The 14,275-nt window shown below is 45.3% G+C and overlaps 3 protein-coding genes across 4 annotated transcripts; 1 reads left to right on the top strand and 2 right to left on the bottom strand.

Annotated features, from left to right (window-relative positions):
• Positions 1-13: 13 nt before the first annotated feature.
• On the bottom strand, positions 14-2,218 carry creld2 (CRELD disulfide isomerase 2). Its single transcript, XM_088406645.1, has 10 exons — positions 1,856-2,218; positions 1,685-1,767; positions 1,517-1,627; positions 1,352-1,443; positions 1,110-1,286; positions 937-1,038; positions 777-860; positions 615-710; positions 387-527; positions 14-307 (listed from the first exon to the last, which is right to left on the bottom strand). The coding sequence occupies exons 1-10, from the start codon at positions 1,991-1,993 to the stop codon at positions 249-251; spliced, it is 1,083 nt and encodes a 360-aa protein (XP_088262771.1). The 5' UTR covers positions 1,994-2,218; the 3' UTR covers positions 14-248.
• Positions 2,219-2,461: 243 nt separating this feature from the next.
• Positions 2,462-7,807, top strand: alg12 (ALG12 alpha-1,6-mannosyltransferase). 2 transcript variants are annotated; one of them, XM_088406797.1, is made up of 10 exons: positions 2,462-2,634; positions 3,052-3,184; positions 3,252-3,425; positions 4,581-4,775; positions 4,851-4,955; positions 5,028-5,250; positions 5,326-5,495; positions 6,645-6,720; positions 6,790-7,064; positions 7,304-7,807. In XM_088406797.1, the coding sequence occupies exons 1-9, from the start codon at positions 2,476-2,478 to the stop codon at positions 7,037-7,039; spliced, it is 1,485 nt and encodes a 494-aa protein (XP_088262923.1). In that variant the 5' UTR covers positions 2,462-2,475; the 3' UTR covers positions 7,040-7,064; positions 7,304-7,807. The 2 variants fall into 2 exon arrangements, with proteins under 2 accessions (XP_088262923.1, XP_088262922.1); XM_088406796.1 differs by lacking the exon at positions 7,304-7,807 and having other exon boundaries at positions 6,790-7,146.
• A 75-nt stretch (positions 7,808-7,882) lies between these two features.
• On the bottom strand, positions 7,883-13,993 carry zbed4 (zinc finger, BED-type containing 4). The gene is made up of 2 exons (XM_088406794.1): positions 13,867-13,993; positions 7,883-12,615 (listed from the first exon to the last, which is right to left on the bottom strand). The coding sequence occupies exon 2, from the start codon at positions 12,446-12,448 to the stop codon at positions 8,759-8,761; it is 3,690 nt and encodes a 1,229-aa protein (XP_088262920.1). The 5' UTR covers positions 12,449-12,615; positions 13,867-13,993; the 3' UTR covers positions 7,883-8,758.
• Positions 13,994-14,275: the final 282 nt, after the last annotated feature.

Below are 14,275 nucleotides of genomic sequence, written 5' to 3'. Positions count from 1 at the left end.
AAACCCCACCAGATTAGATTATATCTTTATTTGTAACACCTTTATTTACTTTAAAACCACATGACAAATTTAGCACATTAGAGAAAAACAACAGCATGTAATCTCACTGCTAAACCCACAGGTAGAAAACACTTTTTTTTTCTTCCACTGGCTGCTTTTTAGTGCGAGTGCTTTTTTTTAAATTTTTTTTTAAATAAGCAGCGTCAAATATTCCCCAAAGTTCTTCCCAGTCTGTGTCCAGTTCCACATCAGAGCTCCTTGTGAGGACTCTTGTCTGTCTCAGATGCTGCTGGCTCCTCTTCCTGTCCTGATGACACAACAATTTTTTTTAATAAAACAAAATGATGGAAATCTTTTAGGGGCATTAACAAAAAAATGCAGCAAACCTTCTTGAGGCTTTTGGACACACTCGCCATCTTGGTCCTCGTAGCCGGCGGAGCAGACGCACTTGTAACTGCCTTTGGTATTGACACACTGTTGGTGCTCCTCAGTGCACAGTGGCTCCACTTGCGAACATTCGTCAATATCTACACAAAAATAAAAAGTCTAGCAAGTTAAAAAAAAAAAAAAAAAAAAGAGCTTTGGTGCCCATAGCCATCAAAAAACACACAAACCTGTGCAGGTTCCCTCAACGTCCTGGAAACCATCAGCACACGCCTTGCACTTGTCAGCACCGGCTCCAGTGCATCCTGTGCACTCTTTAGCACAACCTGCAGGAGAAAAAAACAAGCTCATTTCTCAGGATATCGAGACCAAATTGAGATGCTGACGTATACCCTTGCAGGAGTAGGAGCCTTCTGTATTGACGCAGTATTCATTCTCTTTACATGGAGGTGAGTCTTTGGAGCACTCGTCTACATCTGTAATCACGTCCGATATTTAAATGCCTTTGACGATGCGATAATGTTCACTTTATGACTTGGAAATATTATATACCGATGCAGGCTTCCTGGTCATCTTCCTCCCAGCCATCCTTGCACTCATCGCAGTCCTGATTGGTTGCGCCGCCGCTGCAGGTCTTACAGGAGGAATGGCATTCTAATGGAAAGGAGAAGCTCGTTATTCTGCGACTAATTTGAAGGTGAGGTTGACGTTTGGTGATGTCGTACCAGTGCAAAGGGAGAAGGTGTCATTGCGCTCTTGGTTGTAGTAGCCGTCGATGCAGTCCAGGCAAAAATCGCCCGTGTACTGGATGTCACAGGTGCACTTGCCGTCGCCTCCTCGGGTTCCGTCGCCGTCACACTTGCCGTTTCCGTGACATGGTTTCTCAGAGCCACCCACGCAGGCTTTCACACACACACACACGCGCAAATGAGTTTCTGGCAGTTAGGATCAGTGATAGTTTCCTCACCGTTGCAGTCAGGTCCAAAAGTGCCTTCAGGACAGCACAGTTTGATGGCCTCAATGCAGAACCATTTATGTAAATCGGGATGTTTGGTTTTCCTGCAAGGCAACCACAGAACCCCCAAAATCGAATAGATGTTTTGGTCAACATTTTGAGCGCACTTCTACAAACCTTTTAAACCACCACGTTTCAAGTAACTCCTCGTGTTCTTCTAGCATCTGATTGCACTCGAAGCTGCTGCTGTCGCAAAGACCCTCCACGATCTCCATCAATCGAATCTCACTGTAAAATGAAAAATTATGATTGGAATGCCAGAAGCCATAAAAAGCTTTGCCTCACCTTGTCTCATATTTGGACAGTTTCCTTTCTTCCCAAGCTGTGTTGCCCCCACCAAAATTTTGCTTTTCGGTTCTCTCATAGCCCTAGAACCACACCAAATCGTTTGGAAATAACGGATGGGGAATCTGCATGTGTACTTACACGTTCATAACAAGTCAGTGGTTCACTTACCTTTTGGAAGTTGTCGGTAATCCGTCGGCAGGTAGCACAGGCACTTTTTAAATCCCTATTTGCATTCGTAACTTGGTAAAGTAAAAGAAAACAGGACAAAAGCCCGAGAAGTCGCAGCTCAGGACCCGTGGGCAGCATTTCACCGTTTCATCAGGGCACACTGTCACATCCACCTCACAACGAATTAGCTCTTAATAATACGCTCGGTGTGCTGCACACAGCGGACGAAATGTACCGTCTTGTCGAATAAATAAGAGACAGCGTTTAAATACAACGCGCGATAGAGTAATATTTACATGCCGGCTCAGGAGAAGATGCGAGACTTTCCGCTTCTGCTTCTCCAGTGGAATTGTGGCCTGTGGCGGTTGGTTCTTTGTGTCTGCCAATCAAGCGGAAAGCCAATCACCTCCCGCCACGCTCGGGACAACCGTCGCATTCCACGTGGAAAATTCTCAAACGCGAAATTAAAGAGTAAAACTCACCAATTTCCACAAAGATATTATTGAATTAAAAAATCATATTCCACACGAAATAATAAATTTAATACTTTTAAGAAACAAGACCGAAGTGTAATGTCACATCCGCATTAAGCCGGAAGTGGTGATCATCCTGCCACTGTCATGGCTGAAAAAACAAATGTTTTGGGACTCTCTCTTCTATTACTCTTAACGTCAGTGGTTCTTTTACATTTATTCATCTGTCCGTATACCAAAGTGGAAGAAAGTTTCAACTTGCAAGCGAGCCACGACCTCCTTTATCACACCTTTGACTTTGACAAGGTAGCGAGTTGCAGATGTTGCAGAAGAAGCTAACAGGCTAGGCTAAAATTGCACGAAAAGGTCGTAAAATGTACTATTGTAAAATCATGTGACATATCAGGATCATGAAATACGCAGTTTCTGTAGAAATGCCGTTGAATTAATTCAACCTTTGTGCGCATGACAATGAACCTTCTAGTGAAACCTGTTTTGCCACAGAGGCAACCTTACTCGCATGCACTTTTCATTCAAAAAAATAAAATAAATAAAGGTTATTCTCGCCTGCTTGGTGTATCAATGATTTAGCTATGGTTTCACTAAGAAATTTGAGAAAATTGATCAAAACGGTAATCAATGTGCACAAGGTAGACATGGTAGTGTTTTTAAATGGACAATTTGTTGTTGTTTTTTTTAATTATCATTGGTAATTTCTTTCAGTACGACCACCATAAGTTCCCTGGCGTGGTTCCACGAAGCTTCATCGGTCCTCTGCTCATCTGCATACTTTGCTGCCCTTTAGTATTTCTGGCTATTCTGCTGGACGCGTCAAAATTCTGCACACAGCTCATCGGTATTATTCATCTCCCAGCAAGTTGTTTCAACTGCGTCTTATGATGTTATTTGTTGCTTATGTTCAGTCCGAGCCTCTCTGGGAGCATGCGTGCTGGCTGCGCTGTGGCACATGCAGCGGGAGGTGAGGAGGCAATTTGGCTCCACCGTGGCGCTGCTCTTCTGCCTCATGTGCGCGTCTCAGTTTCACCTCATGTTCTACAGCACCAGGACGCTCCCCAATGTGTTGGCGCTACCAATCGGTAAGAAGCGAAACGCACTGATGAAAAACAATCCAGATGAGAAAAGGTGATAGTTCCAACACTTCATCCTAAATGATTATTGTTGAAGCATTGAGTGAAAATGCAAGACAATCTTTTAAATTTAAAATGTGATATTTTAACTCAATTCCAAAGACTTATTTTTGACGTATCTTTCAAGAGTCTAAGACATAAAATAATGACACATTATTTATTTATTGATTTAGTTATTGAATTATTTATTGTTATGGAGAATTATTTTTCCCTCATATTTGAAAAAAAATGGTAATTAGCGCCTGGGATTGAATGTCTGAACTGTAAAAACGTATAAATACATCTTTGGGATCAAATGAGGTAATGTGAGAGGATTTTAAGCAATTATGTTCTACATTCAAATTGAAAATGTAAAATAAAAGTCATCTTAAAAAGTTAATCAAATATGTACAATTTTAAATCTGTCAAATATTTTTGTTCCAAACTTATTTTTAAAACAGAAATACAAGTTACAAAAAAATGTCACTTTTTTACTATAAAATTTGTATTTTAATGTTAGAAGATATCTTGCTATTTTCTGATTTTATGGATCTTTCATTTTACAGAAAAAAATGATAGCTTATCAATTTCAAATAAAAGATTAAAGATCATGCTTCAAATTTTAAATGAAAATGTTAAAAATATGTGCATTAAAAGATTGATCAAATATGTACAAATTAGTTATAATTTGTCAAATAATTACGTTATTCAAAATGATCATTTTTCAAACTGTAAAATATCTGTTAAATAAATGGCAGTTTTTTATTGTAAAAATTGCTATTTTGGTTTTTATTAAATCCTTTCAGAAAAAAGGCTAATGTAGCTCAAGTTCAAATAAAAAAAAATCAAGGGTATGTTTTAAATATAAAATGAAAATATTAAAAAAAAGTATACTTATAAGATTTATCAATTATGCACACATTTATTTTAAATTATATTGGTGAAATAAGTCCATTTTATTCTCAATGATTATTTTTAAAACTGCCCAAAAAATCTTTGAAATCAATGACATTTTTTTTTTACTGTAAAATGTGCAATATTTTAATGAAGTTTTCTTGCTATTTTGTGATTTATTTATTATTATTTTTTTTTAAATAAAGCGCCCATTTATTTTTGTCCTGGCAGCCTTGGTTGCATTCACCTCTTGGATGTCAGACAAACACGGCAGCTTCATCTGCCTGTCGGCCTTCGTCATCATCGTGTTCCGCTCGGAGCTCTGCATCTTGCTGGGCCTCATGTTGCTCATATCGCTGCTGAGCAGAAAAATTGGCTTCCTGGAACTTCTTCGCTACGCCCTCCCTGCTGGAGTGCTCTCATTAAGTAAGCGGGAGACAACGGGTGGATATTTCGCACGCCGTATTTGGAGACGACGGTTCATTTTTCTATCTTCTGCAGCTCTGACCGTGGCCGTTGACACGTTTTTTTGGAGGAAGCTTTTGTGGCCCGAAGGTCAGGTGTTATGGTACAACACGGTTCTCAACAAAAGTTCCAGCTGGGGAATATCCTTTTGATGATCCCAAACATGAAACGAAGCGATTCTTCTCAGGAAGTCTCCTTGACGCCGCTTGCAAACCTCGCCCTTTCTGTGGTATTTCTACTCGGCTTTGCCGCGCGGGCTGGGCTGCACGCTGCCGTTGGTCCCCGCCGGGCTGCTGGACCGGCGAGTCAGGCTCCTGCTGCTGCCCGCCGTCGCCTTCGTCCTCGCCTACTCGCTGCTGCCGCACAAAGAACTGCGCTTCATCATATATGCCTTCCCCGTGTTCACCCTGGCGGCTGCCCGAGGCTGCTCGTTTATGTACGGGAACGAAGAACGCGCCGTCTTGGATAAGTAAAAACACTACATCAAATATTTTTTTGTTTTTGTTTGAAGTTTGAGCAACTACCAGAAATCTTGGATGTATAAACTGGGATCGGCGGTCGTGGTGGGCCATCTGGTGATGAACGCAGCATACTCTGGCGTTTGCCTCTATGTTTCCCATCACAATTACCCAGGAGGCCGAGGGATGCAAGAACTGCACAGGTTGCTCCCCCCCACTGCGGGTACGTAAGCTCCATTGCCAAACGCATCGTATTCTAGTATTATTGCATTTGTGCATTATGAGTTATTTGTTGATTAGAAGATGTGCTTGATTTAAAGACAAAGCCCAGTGCTATGTATTAAAGCGTTATGAACCACTTTTAAATCTTTCCATGCCAAGCGTTATTAGAAAAGGAAACCTCTAGAGGGACAACATATTTAGCATTTTCACTCACCTTTCAAGGCCAATTGAATATTGCGTGCGATTATCTAAATATGGGTGCTGCCATTGAAAGATTGACTTCCATTCTTCAGTTACACTTGCATGTAGGTAACAGCTGTGTTATAATTGTGAAACACTGCCATCCAATGGTCACAGTTAGCACTACAGTGCTCAATTGTCTTGTATTAGGTAAGCATTAGTCAAGTGTCAGCTCTTGTTCATCAAAAAAACAGAATTTTATGATTTATTATTGTTATTACTAGAAGACGAGATCGTCCATGGCACTGAATGAGTTAATGTATTTTTTGGTCCTCTGGATGGCGCCGTCGGGTAAGCATTTAATGCATTTCCATTGGACTCGCCTTTAAACCAAGAGCACCATCTAAGCCTCATTTTCCCATATCGCCACTTGAAAATGACATCACAACTGCTCAGGTAAAAACCGATCACAGCTCACGGTCATGTGATGTTTGCAAGCCCAGCCATGATTGGTCGTCACCTGAGCAGCTCAACAGTCAACAGCGAGTGACAAAATGGCTGCCCCATTATCATTTATTTGATCTATTTGATGGAATAATTGGATACCATTTCATGACGCATTCAAGTGTACAGTATTGGGGAAAAAAATGTTTACAGATTACTGTTTAGCGTTTAGTTAGAAAAGACAACTAAACAGCAATTAATCAATGCGAATGTGTTTTTTTAATTTAAACGGATTCTTACTGGTCCGGTCAAAGTTTTCCAATCAAAATCCGGTGTTTGCAGTTGTCTCAATTGAAACATTCTGCTTTCAGGTTGGAACAACAGCTATACAGTATGAGATTGACTTGTCAAGAGGCTAAAATATCCGATGAAACGGCACATCCGGGCGACGAACTGAATGCTCAAAGTAATTTGTCTGTTAATTGAGAACTGATGAGCTGTCGATGAATTCTCGCATTGCTCCCAGACGTCTTTGTCCACATTGACACCTACGCGGCGGAAACTGGAGTATCCCGCTTCTTGGAGCAGAACCCACACTGGAGGTTTGTATTGTGCCCTTTTTTTACGGCCCAAACTCCTTTTGCGCGTATTTTCACAAATGTACTCAACAGATACGACAAACGAGAAGATATGCACCCCATGAGCCCCGGAATGAAAATGTTCTCGCACCTCCTGATGGAGGCCAACGCCACCGCCATCAAGCTCCTTCGCGACACACATCGCCCCCTGGCGTTCATACAAGGCTACGACGGCATCGCTTGCCAATGGTCTCGCTTCCCTCCTTGTAGCGTGGAACTGGCGGGAAAAACCGTGCTCATGCAGACGATCACGTTCCAGGGCTCGCCGGGAGGTGTCAGGTGACCAGCAATTCCACCTCCATTTAAAAGTATGTTATTAAATGCTATGTTTGCAGTGTCTATTAAAAAAATTACGATTAGGACAGGGCAATAAATCAATTGTTAATCCGGCATGACAATCGGGTTTATTCGGTGTGGGACAGTCCAATTATTTAACCGTATTTCGCAGTAAAGTTTTGTCTATAATTTTTCCTCTTAGCGCCAGCAGAAACAGATATAAATGAGAATGGAATAATTGGTCACGTACTAATAATATTTTTAAAAACAGTTTGTTGACTGAAAGCGGCATCTGTGCTGAAGGCTTGGATAGTGACCAATCACAGCTCAGCCTGGCAAAGTCACATGACCAACAAGTGAGACATATTTTGTCATTACCCAAGTTAAGCACAGTTAGAACGGTAAGTAAAAAAAAGTTTTTAAAGCATTAATTGTCCATGATTATCATTTGTTATTGTCAAATTATAGACAAAAGTTATTACTGTTAAAACATGGTAGACTAAACATACACAAGCTAGGAATTAAATTCATGTTAAAACAGCTCTTAAACCATATTTGAAATGTAATACTTGAGAAATGGTTTGTCTCTTCCATGAACTCTTTCAATGCCGGCATCATATTTCCATGTTTATTTGGGACATTCAATCCCAAATACTTTTTGAATGTCACGTAAATGGGTTAAACGTGAAAATACATCCCTGGTAATAGATGAGTAAAAATCACCCAGAGTAATGGAATAAAATCAATAGTCTTTGGCTGTATCTTCTAGCCCCAATCAAGACTTTTCCTAATTCGTTCTATGCATATTTGATGCTGAAAAACTGACTTAAAGTAAATACCCACACTCATGTAGCATCAGGAAAAACTTTATTTACAAATGGCCACAATATTTGCGTGGTTCCAGTTTTAACGCTGCACATTTATCAAATCAAGTCCAAAATTTCTTATAAAACGTACAGTAACATTTCTTGACTTAAACCCATAAATTAATTCCCTGCACATAAACCAAAATTGTGCTTAAAGACAAATTGTATATTCCATACCTCTCATTTCTGAAAATACAGCAATATCGCACAGTCTTATTCAAAGAATTCAAGTGAAAAAAAAAAAATCTCGACAGTACCATGATCGACGATTTCACAAAGAAAATTAAATAACATTAACTTACATCTTTCAGTCACAGCATTTATTTTTGGGCTACGTTTTCCTCAAGAAAACAGCATCGGTAAATTGAGACGCAAAACCTGACGTGAACCGCGCAGATTCCAAACAACATTTACAGCGTTTTGACCTGAAGTAGATTTGGATAAGGCACAAGGAGAGAGTCGAGCGCAAAATAACACACGCTTATTGATAAGCAAACGCACAACAACCCCTAGAGCTAGAAAACCCCTCCCTCCCTGATACGCCTCTTGAATTGAGACTTTTCATCAAACTCATCAAAACTTCAAAGTGATCAAACAGTAGTACGCGCAAATACAATTCAGGCCTTCCCCCGCGCCTGGCTACAGCATTGAAAGATCATCAGTGTACTGAACATCGCACAATTCACAGCTATGTCTCTTGGTCCTCACTTAACTCATTCACCGCCAATGACGGCTATATACGTCAAAGTGGCGTTATTTCCGGGTTGCCTTTCGACTACGTGTTGAAGTCTTGGCGTCCGATAAAGGGGCTGGCAGTGAATGAGTTAAAAAAACAAAAAAAACAAAACGTTAACGCCTCATCAGTATTGGAAATAAATGAGCGGGAGGTTAACCTTGAGGAAAAGCAGGCCCTCCATGTTCTCCAGCGGAGGCCTGGGATGGCTGAGGGCACAGTTGACGCCGGCCGTGCTGAAGAGCGCCTCGGCCGGGACGACGCTGGGAGGGCAGCCCACGTAGCGGGCGGCTACTTTGGCGAGCTCGGGCCACAGGAACTTCTTCAGGTTCCAGTAGTCGAGCGGGTCACAGCTTTGATCCAGTATGTCCTCCTCCAGGTACTCCAGCACCGCCAGTTCGGAGGACTTTGGTTTTTCCTCCTGTTTGGCTTTTTGCCGCAAGTCGGCCATCAGGGACCAGATGTTGTCCTTGTCCGACCCCGGCGTCTCTTTGCAGCCATTGTGCAGCGGCGACTTTTCCGCGGAGGTAGAAGAAAAGAGGTCCAGCTCCCGGATCAGGTCTTGCTTGCAGCGTTCGGCCTCCTCCTCCGTGAAGAGCGAAGTCTTGTATCGGGGGTCCAGCATGGTGGCCCAGGTAAAGCGCGGGTCGTCCAGAGTGTCCGACATCCTGCTCAGCATGGCTTCCTTGAGGGACCGGAGCATGTTGTCTATGCCCACGGTCTCGTCGAACAGCAGGTCGATCTTTCTCATGAGGATGTGGATGAGCGGGATCACTTGTCCCAGGGTGGCGGTGCGGTTGCGGACTTCCCGGTGGGCCACCTCGAAGGGTTTGAGGGCGTCGCAGACGGACCGCATCACCTCCCACTGGTCGCAGCTGATGATTTCCCTGAAATTGCACTCCACCGACATCTCGTCGATGGCTTTCTTTTGCTCCACCAGCCGCTCCAGCATGAGGAAGGAGGTCCTCCATCTTGAGGGGATGTCCTGAATCAGCGGGTTCTCCGGGAGCCGGTGGTCCCTCTGGAGCTCCGCCAGCTTTTCCTTGGCCTTGGCCGAGCGGTGCACGCGCTCGCAGATCTTCCGAGCGATGCTGAGAAGGTTCTGAACCATCCTCTGGCTCTTTATGGCTTCGCTTACGATGAGGTCAATGGTGTGGCCGAAACAGCGCACGGTGACGTGGCCGCGCTCCTCCAGGCTGTTTCTGATGCCGGCGTTGTCGGTTACGGCGAAACCCCTCTTCAGACCCGCCGAGGCGATCCAGGAATCCCACAGGTGCTCCAGCTGCTTGGGGATGTCGTGCAGGTCTCGGTCGCAGTCTATCTGCGAGACGCTGAGGAGGGCCGAACAGTGGAAGTCCTGGCCCTGGGGCCTGACGCTGGATTCGTACGCCGCCCAGTGCGCCGTGAGGGTCAAGTACTCTTTGGTCTGGCTACTGACCCAAATACTGGTCGTGAAGTGGACGACGCCGCCCTCGGCTTCTTTCAGATGCGTCAGCACAACGTCCCGCACCTTCTCGTACATCTCCGGTACGGCGGCGCCGGTGAAGTAAGAAGCGGGCGGTAGACGATACTGAGGCTGGAAGTACTCCAGTAGTCTGCTCAGCCCGGCGTTCTCCACCACGGCCGAGGGCTGGAGATCCAGTGCAAGCATTTCAGTGATGAGTTTGGTAATTTTTTGGGCAACCGGGTGGTGTTGGTCGAAGCTCTGATCCGCTTGGTAAACGGACGTGTCGCTCAGCTCTTGTTTGACCAGAATTCCAGCGGCCGGCGCGTCACCTGAGATAGCGTTGTTGCTTTCAAGAAAATGTCCGTGAAACCTCTGCATGTGCCTGAAGAGGCAACTGGTGCCGAGGTTTGTCGTCTTTTTGCCTCTGCTAATCGTGCGGCTACAGTGCAAACAGACCACCTTGGTGGGGTCGGCGGGCGAAATGGAAAAATGGTTCCACAGTTTGGACGTCTTCTTACTGAAAACGCTCTGCGGCTTCTTCTTGCCTGCGGGGCATTGCCTTTCTTTGGCGGGAAGCGCGTTGGGGGCCTCGTTAACGTACGCCCGAGGGGACGGCTCCCCGTCCTCGGCCACTTTTTGGTTTTGCAGGACGTCCGGGTGGCGCCTCACGAGGTGCCTCATGAGACAGCTTGTCCCAAAGTCCCCCCGTTTGCCCCGACTGATCACGCACGGGCAGTACCGGCACAGCGCTTTCAGCTGGTCCACCGGCGACACGATAAAGTGTTGCCAAACTTCCGACTTGACCCGTTTCATGATCCTCTTGTTCTGCTCGAAAACCAGATGGTTCCGGTTGTGGCCCGGAACGTCCGTGAGGTCGCACGGCGACGATGTGGAGGGCGTGTCGTCGCCATGGGCGCTGAAGGGCAGATTGAGGGAGGACTCCCGTTCCGTCAGAAGCATCGTCTCCTCCGATTCCCCTTTGAGGTCCAAACTTTCCACCGCCGCCTGCGGTAACTCGTCTAACGCGGTTTCCGGCGAGGGCGGAAGAAGAGGCGATTCCTTTTTGATGTCCAGCGCGTCGTGTAAGAGTACGCGGGACAGCAGCGACGGCGGGTTAGAGTAGGGCGGAGGAATATGATTGCCCAGTCCGTTTTCCTCGATGACAACCTCTTTGTGAGCCCGCCACATGTGACGGATAAGACAGCTGGTCCCGAGATCTTTCCCGTTCTTGCCCCTGCTGAATTCGTTCATGCAGTGGATGCAGACGGCTTTGGAGTTGTCCATGGGCGAAAGGTAGAAGTGTTTCCAGACGGCCGATCTCCGACGGGAACTCGAGCTCTTCGGGTTGCCGGGGAGACGCTCCTGCCCGCCGTCGGAGATCTCGTCCAGGTTGCTTTCGCTGGAATGCGACGATTCGAGCGCGCCGTAGACCGAGTCGGCGTTGGCGAGCGGCTCGGGTTTGGCGTCCGCTTTGGACGAGGCTTCTTTGGAGGACAGGTCGGAATTGTCGGCCGAGGATGTGGACGGCGAGGTGTTCTTTGAGCCCGGATACATCAAACTGTTCAGGTCTCCGTTTTTGGGCGAGTTTGGGGAAGGGTGGCTCAAGGGGGAGGCCAAATTGGGCGCCAACGCGTCCGCCCCCTCTTGGAAAAGCACAGTCGGGTGAGCCCTTCGGACGTGCCTCATCAAACAACTGGTGCTGAGGTCTTTTTCGTTCTTGCCCCGGCTGAACTCTTTCATGCAGTATAAACAGATTGCTTTGGTACTGTCCCTTGGCGAGATGCAGAAATGATTCCACGCGGGGGATTTTTTCCGCGGGTTGCTTTGACTCCTCATAGATGCCAAAAGGCTTTGGGTGACGGCATCCATGGCAACATCATAAAGCGTGCTCGTGTAGCCACTAAGGACATTACCGTAGTCGTCCCCGTCCCGACTCAGAAAAGGGCCAAAGGAGCTACCGAACGCCAGTCGTTCAAAATCTTGCGTTTCGTCCTCTAAATCGTTCGCGTCTCGGCTCTCGTCCTTGATGTGCGGGTGGGCCTCCTTTTCGTATTTTCCGTTTTCTGCCGTTTCGCGCGCGTTTAGCCATTTGCTCGCAAGGGACGGGGACGCAGGATCCGTTTCTTTTTCAGTGTCCGAGCCCGATTGTTTATCGCCCTGAGAAGAAAGATGGCTTGATTGGAAAAGTTCTTTATCCGGTGTTTTTGACAAAGACGACTTTGCATGGCGTGGCTTCATGCTGTAGGATTTGAAGACGTATCCATCCTGACCCTCGATTTTCAGGCAGGTCCCTTTTGCCTCTCGTTTCTTTTCCATCGAACCGTTGAGTGAATCCTCCTCCACGCCAGACATGTCTTCCTCCCTGTCCATGGCGGCAGCCCAAAGGTTTCTGTCTTGTCAGATGAAACGACTCCTCGTCATTGGCCGCTCGCTTCTCAAGCAGGTGTTGTTACGTTTGTGTGGCTGCTCGGGTCACAGGATGCCAGCTTGGCCCTCTCCATTTACGACCCAAATAGTTCCGCCTCGCCGCACACCACCTAGACAGAGGGGAAACAAGGTCAGAGTCCATTCGCTCCCGAGATAGGACAACAGTGTATCGTCCGTCCGCTTGTCCAATTAAATCTCGCTTTTGGATGTGTTCTTAGGAATACAAAGACTGTTGTTCACTTCCTGTGCTCTTGCGCAACCCTGAACTGCTGACGGATATGACACGTGAAACATGATGTGCAATGCTTTTCACCAAACCACTTTTGGAGGTGCTCAAGTACCTGTAATTTGATTCAAGCCCCCTGAAATTTAAGAGTTTATTTTTTAATATCTTCTTTTTAAACCAACAAAATGTCTAATGCTGAGTTTGCGTTTTTACTGGCACTTTTGGGAAATGTCACTTATGAATAATTTTGCCACATTTTTTCTAGAGTTCTATTCCCGTATTTACATTCTCAAATGAACACAAAATGACTATGCACCGTTGACATTTGATTATTTCTAAGTTTACTACTACTGTTATTTCAACAACAACGTAGATTTTGTTGTTCGTGCCAAAGCAACAAAATATAATCAAAGAACGCTTCAAATTAAAATTCTGCAGTTATTTCATAAACATCACGTTTAAACTTTTAACTGCGACCACTATGATCATTTTCAATGGTTCGATTGCGTTTGAATAAAGTGGTTTGATATTAATCGTCACCAACCCCCCGACCTCCCGCAAAAACCAACACATTTCGCAAATGCTATTTGACAGTTTGCTTTTCCGGGTTTGGCTCAAGTGCTAGTCCGGAAGGACAACAGAATAGATGATCACTTTCAAAAGCTGAACTAGTTTTTATTTAACCATAAACAATAACGATCGTTGTATAAAATGTTATAACGCAGGTAAAGCGCTGATGAAAAAATAAATACATTACAAAAAAAAAAGACGCTCCAACATTAAACATCATAGTGACTATACCCTTGCGCTAACTGTTAGCCTGGAGGCTAATGCACTCACCAAAACAAACATGAGCCTTTAACACCGTTATGACCAGGCAATGACGCACTAATACACCATTTAACTTCTGTAGAGGTTTAGAGGCTCCGTAAACGGATATCGACTTTATGGGGGGGCATCCTGCTATCTAGTTAGCCACCAGCTAGGCCATACACAAGACAAACCAGCTAAACCTGGCGAAGCAGAACCCAGTCGAACCCAACCCCGCTTAGACCAGTTCTTTTCCAGAAACGATCCGATCCGGTATTGTAAAATTGCCACCCCGGCGTGGTATGATTTCGGGTTGCCGACTTACCGCCTAGTGCTGCCATATCCGTTTGGACCCACCAACGGCTAAATGTGACACATTTGCGTGATCCGGACTGGGGGCTTCACTTTGTTGCTTTTGTCTTGCACGTTCGGCTGAAGCAGCTCCACACAGCGTCGGACGGAAGGAACAGTTTTTTTTTTTTTTTTTTGTGATGTCATGACAGCAGGGGGGGGGGGGGGGTGATGCGTTTCACGACACCACTTTGATGTTCGCCCAAAGAAGCGCTTGTGCGTGACTTTAACTTGATTGTAAATTTTTATGTGGGACGTGACAAGGCTCAGCAGCGACGTCATTTAAAAGACCTGTAAAGGATTCGGTTCATTCAAGTTAACCCGTGCTGCGTTCACGGACCTTTAAAGAGTATTCGCTATCTGCATGTGTCATAATAAGAATT

Source organism: Hippichthys cyanospilos, chromosome 22, assembly GCF_059441005.1.
Source record: "Hippichthys cyanospilos isolate Australia breed blue-spotted pipefish chromosome 22, RoL_Hcya_1.0, whole genome shotgun sequence".
NCBI classification, from domain to species: domain Eukaryota; kingdom Metazoa; phylum Chordata; class Actinopteri; order Syngnathiformes; family Syngnathidae; genus Hippichthys; species Hippichthys cyanospilos.
This window is presented reverse-complemented; position numbering and strand designations above follow the sequence as displayed.